The sequence below is a fragment of the Juglans regia genome, chromosome 1 (genome assembly GCF_001411555.2).
Source record: "Juglans regia cultivar Chandler chromosome 1, Walnut 2.0, whole genome shotgun sequence".
NCBI classification, from domain to species: Eukaryota; Viridiplantae; Streptophyta; class Magnoliopsida; order Fagales; family Juglandaceae; genus Juglans; species Juglans regia.
This window is the reverse complement of record NC_049901.1, coordinates 16,996,185-17,005,471: the sequence shown is the minus strand read 5'-3', so window position 1 is coordinate 17,005,471 and position 9,287 is coordinate 16,996,185. Positions and strand designations below refer to the sequence as shown.

Sequence of the window (9,287 nt, the reverse complement as noted above, 5' to 3'; positions counted from 1 at the left end):
GGGATGATGGACCGAAATGGTCCATCATTTTTCCGGACTAGACTGGACCGATCACCCCTAGTGGACAGGACCGAACTGTTAGCTATCTCTCTAATCGGTTTATATCGATCCGGGCCAATTTCAAATGGGGGCCCAATCATACAAAAAAGGCTTATCATTCTTGAATTATACAAAAAAGTCTGCAATGTGTATTTTTGGCCCATTAGTATAAAAAAACCCACAATGTTTATAACTTTGAATAATATGACTATTTAACTTTATTTGCACATTTTTTTACTTAAAAATAGCCTAAAAAAAGTTGTTCAAATTATCAAAATTGATAATTACATATTAGTTAATTGATATTAGTTAATTAGCAATTATATATTTAACATTTTATATTGTCAAAATCATAAGTTAGATAAAAATTACACAATTCAATTATATAAAGTAATATATATATTTTATTAAAAAAAATATATTTTTTCAAAAATATATATTTGTAGTTCGGTCGGTTCGATCTGATCCGAGGTGAAAAAAACCCACCTCGAGACCGAACCGAAACCCATTCAGTCTCTCAAAATGAGGACCGAAATTGACCAAACAAGTTTTTAGTCTGGTCTGGTCTGGACTGAACCATTCAGTCCAATCAGTTCTTCGACCGAAAATTTTACACCGCTAACTAAAATGCAAGTGCCAATGCTGTATGGAAGCACATTCACCGAAAAGAGCTGTTGGACAGGATTTATTGTTGACTAGAGATGAAGAAGAAAAGAAAAGACGTAGAGGCCATTACTACTCGGCCAATGAACAAGTGTTCTCCTGGTTGCTTGATCCTTCACAACAAAATGTGAAGGGTGGAATTCATAATATGTGTTAGTGTCTTTGGTAAATTTTTGAACAGATAAAAAATTCTTTTGGATGGCTAGAACATGCAAAACATTATTCAATTGGAAAGAAATAGTAGAAGTGGAAAGATGAGCGGTGCCGACATGCAGAGCAAATAGCCCATTACCATTACTGACTCCAATCTGGGTACCAGTTATTGTCAACAGTAGCTTGAGGAGCAGCAACAAATACTTGCATGGAGGTAGAGGAGTCAAGCTGATAGGAATCATCAAAACGATGATAGCAACCGAGAGAGACATGACCATCTTTGTAACATATTTGGCATTCTAGATGATATGTATTGGAGGAGGGGGAACTACAACCACACCCCCTTCCACGGTTGTGTTGGAAACCATGATGTTGACCACGATTCGTGAAGGAGTTGAAGGAGGAACCTCCCCGAGAGCCTTGAGCAAGTTTATCCTTAAAGGCAACATTAGCACCTGCAACAATGAGATCAACAAAAGATTGTGAATGTTTTAGACCTAATTCATGAGCCAGAAGATCGACATAAAGATCCTCAATCATCATGGGTTCAATGTGGGTGGTCACTAACGTTACGAAAGTGTCGTACTTAGTGCCTAGCCCAAGGAGACAAAAAAGAATCCATTTCAAAATGACCAATGGGTTGATCAATAGCCACCAAGGTGTTAGTGAGACTTGTGAACAAAGTAATCTGCTATTAAGAGATTGCCCTTCTTGAGAGTGGCAAGTTCGAAATAAATGTTCAACTGCTGAGCATGGGAAGTGGTTGTATAAATACATTCAAGAGTTGTCCAGACATCTCTGGATGATTTGCAGTTAAACACATGTGCTAAAACATTCTAAGAGAGAGAAGAGGTTAGAGCACTTAAAATGAGTTGGTGATCTTGCATTTGCCAGGAAATGAACGATGGGTTGAGTGTAGTAGGTGTTTAATCATTAGGCTGAGAGAGAACAGAGGTGGGTGGAGGGCAAGGGTAAGAGCCATCAACATAGCTATAAAGGCGTTGCCCTTTGAGGAATGGAACAATTTGAGCCTGCAGGAGTAGATAATTATCGTAGGTAAGTTTAATGGTGATTAGATGGTGAAGAGGAACAATGGAGGTTGGGTGGGTAGATGGAATAGAGGGATAGGCACCGATGGATTGGGAAGTATAGGAGTTTATTGGAGAAGTCATTTGGATCACTGGGACATATGTCTGTGGCTCTAATAATAATTGGCCAAAGCTAACAAATGGCTAACAACAGGCCGGAAGATTGAACCGATAATGAATTACATATGGCCTTGGTCACTTATAGGTAGGGCTGCAACCCGACTAACCCAGACCATGTTTGGGCCCAACCCGACCCGGCTTAACAACGAGTCAAGCCGCTATGGGCTGACCAGACCCGACATTGGAAGCAGGAAATGGGAGCCTAAATCGTATACAAACAAATCAAAAAAACCTTACAAATCCCACTATTTCTATACAATCCGATCAAAACCCAGCATCAACCATTACAAACAGAGCACATTTTCTCTATAATTCATGGATAAATGCACAATCCTTATACAATCCCTTTCCTGAATTTTCAAATTTAACCAACGCCCACTATTATAGACACAACTTGAAAGTATCCTCACCCCATCACTTCAAATTTTCTAGGGAAAATAAAGGAAATTTGAAACTATGAAAGCAAGCTAAAATAAGGGGGAATCACAAAAAAAAAAAAAAAAAAAGAGACTCGTGATCGATCACTGCCCATGACCCTGAAGGAAAGAGACTAGCCAACGAGAACGACGTTGGACTGCCAATTCTGACCCCAGTTGCAGCTCATGCTCATCCACCCAGTGTTCGATCCTTTAATGCTCACCCGCACGATATGCTCACCAGCACAATATGCTTACCCGCAACGTTGGTAACCAAAACCAGATTAAAGTAACAGAAGCCATTGTTAGTGAATTTGATGCCTCCTTACGAATCCCTACACAAATCCCCCTGAAATCTCATCTCTCACCCCCTAAAACGTTTCAACCACAAACCCATCGGAAGAAGAAGAAGAAGAAGAAGAAGAAGAAGAAGAAGCTTCAACAGCGTGATCCTTGGTGGAGGAGCCGACACCACTTATGTGCAATTTCTCGAGCAGGGACTCGCCGTAAATGTTGTTCTTGATGGCGATGTAGAGTCCGGTGATAGAAGCCGTAGAGGCTGGAGATGGCAACGTCGTTCATGATGGAGGCTAGGGTTTCTGAGCTTTTATTTGAAGAGAGTAAACTTCAAGTTTCAACCCGCCCCTTTTTTTGGTCTTTATAGCAGTTTCAGCGGGCTCGACCCGCAAGTTACTTCAACCCGCTATTTTGGTTGGATCGGGTCGGGCCACACGAACGGACCGGGTCCTAATGTTTTCTGCACAGCCCTACTTAGAGCACTCCAATTGGATTAGTTAAAAGCTAAATCCAATGAGAATTTAGCTATTAAACCATAAAATGTATCACATTGAAATAGCTATATTCCAAATATAATATAGCTACAGTAACTTCTAAAGTTATTTTCAAATTTGAAAGACACTGTTTATTCATCAAATCCATTTTATATCATTTGTTTCTCTCTCTCGAGGTCTCCATCAATGTCTTTCTAGTTTCTAATTTTAATCCATAATTTAATTAGAATATGATTACTAATTAATATATAATATTATGAATAGTAAAATATGATAAAATAAAATAATTTTGTAATTAAAAAAATTAAAATATTTTTGAAATTGATATATTAATTTGAGTTGGTGATATATTAATTTAATAAGAATATGATTACTAATTAATATATAATAGGTAGAATAGTAAAATATGATAAAATAAAATAAATATATAATCTAATGTGGAGATTTGATGTGAATAATTAAAATCAAATTCATATTATATTATTTTATTATTATATAATGAAAAAATAACTATTCCAATGTGAAGATTTATGTGAATGAAATAGCTAAAAGTCAAATTTCTCTTACATTAATAAAAAATGTCCTTTAACTTTAGTTAATCCAATGAGAGTGCTCTAATTATAGGATCAAAATTGAAAAGGCAAAAATGGATTTAAGGCTTTAGACAATGCTCACAATAAACCAAAACTTAATAAAAATAGAGCTCACAACTAATAAAGATACTCTAAATGCATGGATATGAGACGAGACATAATTAAACGGTAATGATAATTTTGTGAGGGATAAGCTAGCGGAAGAACTAAAAAAAAAAAAGTCTACAAGATCGAGCTTGGCGTTAGCTTTAATACCATGTAAAATCTAATTAAGTTTTTACCAAAATTGTGGTGTAGGAGAAGGAAAAATCCTAATCTAGGTTGATTGCCTTATCCTAACTGCCTTGTGATCAACGTTTGAGTTGCTTATATCTGATGAATCTTAAGGAGTAACTGTAATATCCTTGACATTCTTAAAATCATTAATTATAAGTAAATAGAAAGTTCATATAATTAATTAGGCTGTTAATTTAATTAACATCAAAGCAAAAACTACTTTCCCGATAGACCAGTAAAAAGTTTGCACCCACTAATGCAAATCCCAGATATGAAAGAGTCGGGGGTATTGATCATGCAGTAACGGTTATCTAAGATACCACCTCGACATGAAAGAGTCAGAGAATGTTTGAAACTGGTATTTAAGCTCAATAATAAACTAGAATGGGTCAAGGACTGTAATCAAAACGCCGATATACAAAATCAGGTTCATCTTATTTCCAGAGAATTTGGTGCTTCAAGCATCAGTACTGAAGGTATCGATCAATCAATCCAATTAAGGCTGCCCGCATGCACAACTGTCCGATACCTGCACTCTGGTATTCCCTGAAACATTAGTTCTTTAAACTCTCCACTTTTTGAGTCATAAGATACAAGAACTCTGCTTTTATATTCCAACAAGATCTCGTCAGTCTTCAGAAGGCATAAAACTCGAACAAACCTTCCTTTCCGAATTATGTTTGAATTCTTGAATAATTGGTTTGCTATGTCTTCCTTTAGTCCCTTAGGTATGTGGGCTCTTATGTTTAATTTCTTAATCCAAGACTCCTCCACATCATACTCCCTCATTACCCATATCTCCAATGTGCCAGAGTTCAAATAAACTGCAGCAGAAAGACATCCTCCTAGAACCACCAGCTGATAAGTAGTACCCTTCAAAGGTGTACTTGGGACCTCCCGGAATTGCTCATCGGCCAAGTCAAACGAGACGATCTTCATCCTTTGGTGATGTTTGAGTGGCCAAGTGACCCAATGCGGTCTTCCATTAACCAACACCTGTGATGAACACCGATAAAGGTAGTGGTACCCTGCCTTTCCCAAACTTCTCCAGGTGGAGCTACCCAAAGTGAAAATTTGAACCTCTGAATCCCTAACATATGCTGATGCAACGGGGTATCGGTAGAATGTAACAGCTCTCCTGTAGTAAACTATCTTAATCACCTTGTATTCCTTGGTTGTGGGATGAAATCCGAATCCAAAAGCCACCTGCTGATTTGGATACTGCGTAGACTTTGGCAAATCTATGTAGTTCCCGATAAAAGGATTGTATACGTAGAGTGCATCGACATTCTGTAATGAATCGGATAAGCATAACAAACCATTAGATGAGCCTAGCACATCAAACTTAGGCAGTGCCTCCCGGAAAGGCACTTGAAACCTTTTAACCTTCTCCTTCCCATGGCTGCAAGCAGGAAAGTCTACAAAGTAAAGCTGGTGATCTCTAGGGCTACAATAACTGTGGAATATGAGGCATGGATTGTTCTCATCCATGCATATTGTGTTATGCATATTAACAAGATCGAGATCTTGTGCTAACATGCGCCAACCTCTGCATACAGACCTGAGCTGAACCAAAGATGATAGGGGAAGCCTTGAAAGTATGTAAAGGACGAGGTCGCGTGGGAGACTTTGAAGTTGGCTTGATGGTTGTTGATCTCCTTCTGGTTTGCTTCTCTTTCTAATTTCAACCTCTATGAACTCCAAGTCTGAGTCCATGACTAGGTGAAGGTTTGCAAGGCAAAAGATACACACAAAGTTCTTAAAGGAAGAAGGCCGGCAGAAGAAGATAACATGCAGGATTAAAATGGTAAACTTTGAAAAGACCATCAAATTAATATATAATTTGACGGAAACCACAAGAAAGTTTCTGCGTAATCAGAACCAAAGTTGTATCTTTTTAATTTATTTAGTATAGTAGTCTCTTTTTGTCACAATCCAATACATAATAATGACGAACAGTGGCGGACCCACACATGGCCCCCAAAAGTTTTTGAACAATATTTAGAATATTCCCTAAATTTTATTCATGCCACCCCCAAGAATTTATAATCTCTATGTGCTATCTAAATTTTTTTTAAATTTCAATATACCCAAAAATGCTTCTCTTTACTTTTTTTTTTTTTTTTTCCTATAATCTCAAGTTTTTGTATAATTTTGGATGTGGCCTCGCCAAAATTATATTAAAACTTAGTTTAGGAAAAAGAATAAACTTATTAATATGTATTTCAAAATTTTTTTTAATACAATATTGGATTTCTTAATATGAAATCTAAAGTAAAAATATAAGAAAAATCATTTAAAGTTGATGATTTATATAAAAAATAGTTTAAAGGTTTTATACTGATCTAAACTTCATAGAGCAAGAAAAATTTATTTTAGGTCTCAGTTATAGCATTATATGTTTAATGTGACACGGAATGAATTATAACTTTCTAAAAAACCACTTGATAGTTTCAATAAAATAAATAAATTCTAAATATTTCATTACAAAAATAATAATGGATGAATATTATTTTATGAAATATTATCGTCAGAAATCTGAAACATATATTAAGTTGTGTTTTTAAAATTTTATTTTTACATGTATGTAGCAAATTATCGAGATCAGATTTTATATATAATTAACGATTTTATGATTTTTTTAGTTTCTTTTTAATTTATATAAATGTGTCCCTCAAAAAACAATTACGGGTTACCGAAGTACTGCCGATGAATGCAGTTGCTTAATAAAAAAGAAATTAATTTACAAAGCCTGAAGTGACAAGATTAATTACCCGATGCATTAGAATGTTCGGTTAACTCAATTAATTATGTTCTTTAATTAGGTCCAGCTTTTGGCCTCTCGAGTCATGAGCATGCATGGCCGTTAATTTCATCAATCGTCTATTTTCTGTCTCTCTAGTTGTAAGAGTGTATAGCGTGGTTTTATTCTTCTCACCTTTATAGCTATTTGAAGGTGTTGGCAGTGAAGACTCATGTGAAGTGGCTAAATTATCTCAATTTTATTTAAAATATTTAATTTTATTCTTCATTTATATGTTTTTATTCTCATGGTTTTTTTTCTTTTAAAGGAGAGCGGCACCTCCGGCCTTTTATTATAAATCTTCACTTATAGTAGAGGAAAACCTTGTCTACATGTTTTTATTCTCATGGTTGAAATATTTATCCCTTATTAAAAAGCATACAAATTAAAACATGACAATTTCCATGAAAATACATTTTCAATTACCTACCAGATTAATCCAACAATCATATTTTTCAATTAATGGATATATTCATCCAATAGTTATATTCTTTCAACGGTCATATTCTTACAATGATCATATTATTCTAACGGACATATTTTTTAACGGTCATATTTTTTCAACGATTATATTTTTTCAATGGTCATATTTTTTTAACTATAAAATATGATAATTTCCTCAACAATTTTATTCATTTCAATACGAGTTTCTTTTTCAAATCATCTTTTCATTTTCTCCTAGAAATTTAATCCATTTCATTTTGATTACTAAAAGAAAAAAGACACCAAAAATCAAAGCTAAAATTCAGATTTTATTGCACAAAAATTACTTATCTTTGAAACATTAGTAGGGGTGTAAAATAAAAACCAGAAAATCGATTGAACAGATCGAACCCGGTTCGGTATCGGTTCTTAAGAATCGAAGCTGGTTCAGTACAAGTTTTCATATTTTAGTCTTATTATTTATGTCTATGAGTGTTATAACAGAAAATTAATATAGCATTTAATATAATATAAAATTAATCTTATAATTTTTAATATAACATTTGATGTAAAATATAAATTTTAATTTTATAATATAAAAGTAATATAACATAAAGCTTTATGTAGTGCCACACATGCATGTAAACGGTAAACGGAAAAAATCGAAGATTTTTATTTGTTTTTCTCAGCATAATAACGCAGTGGTATACCCTCAAACATGGAGATATTATAGGCAATTTTGCACAAACCCACAAGCTAGGTTGCCCAAATTAAGTCAAAAAATAAAGGAAACGAAAAAGAGTACTAGATCAGCATTCAGTCATTTGAGATCTAGAAAATAAGGATCCACCTTGCGAAATACCTACGAGTAGAGCACTGATAGTAAAGAATTAGAAGAAAATATTTCCTAGGGTTTGGATCAATGGCACAAAGATAGTCTGGTTTTTTATCTTTAATAAAAAGGATCGATCGGCTTATTGAGTCTAGTATATAGAAACTTGCTGAACAATAGTTGCCGGAAACAAAATGGAAAAACAAGAGGAGAGTGCAAAGAAGAAAAAAGCTGTCAAGCCAAAAGCGTATGCAATAAAATAATTCACAAATAGATGGCCACCCAAATTCACTGGCCATATTTGGCCTGCCCAAATAGCTGACAATAAAATTAATGTTTGCTTAGTGGTTTGATATCTGGTGCGTTTTGAACTCACTGGCCAAACTTTAGCTAGATTTTAACTTTGGCTAACTCACTACAAATACTCCAAAACCTTTTAGTAGTGAACAAGATTGGTATAAGCCGTAATAGATTGGGTTGTGCTGCATTTTGCTAGTCTAGATTGGTTGAAGAAGACTTTCACTTCCTCTTTCTCATGATCTTTGGTTAGGACAAACGGGAGCATAAGAAAACAGCATGTGACAGATGGTTTGAATCGCCAGCAAACGATCATCAGCGGCTGTGTAGGCGTATGGACGTCATGCCCCAATGTTCGAGAGAGAAGGTTAGTCTAATCTGATAGATCCAAGGGCGCCCCTGATTCCACTAATGCCTTGCGTGGCGATAGAATGCTCACCACGGTGCAGCGGCACATGTATCTCACACTCGATATAGGTCGCGTGTGAGCCATACGTGCTGCTCTTTTTTAAGATATTTTCCTACCGATCAAAGGATCGTCCAGGTTGTGGTATGGTGCATGTTGGTTGCGGGTGGACGGAAGGCAATAAGTCTGTCCATTTCAGTTCTGTAGTCGAAAAATAATTAAAATATAATCACTGAACACTTTCGAGAAGGGCTAGAATGGAGGGAGGGAGAAGCCGAAGTTCCACCCTCGTCTAGATATATAGAGATAAATGAATAATCAGGTGTTGGGCAAAGAAAAGAGATATTTCAAGAGGAAAGAGAAGTAAAGCAACATCTTCTGGTTAAA

The 9,287-nt window shown here is 35.5% G+C and overlaps 1 protein-coding gene across 1 annotated transcript; it reads right to left on the bottom strand.

Moving 5' to 3' along the window:
* Window positions 1-4,622: 4,622 nt before the first annotated feature.
* On the bottom strand, window positions 4,623-5,855 carry LOC109001791 (F-box protein At3g07870-like). The gene has a single exon (XM_018979214.1). The coding sequence runs from the start codon at window positions 5,853-5,855 to the stop codon at window positions 4,623-4,625; it is 1,233 nt and encodes a 410-aa protein (XP_018834759.1).
* Between the last annotated feature and the right edge of the window lie 3,432 nt (window positions 5,856-9,287).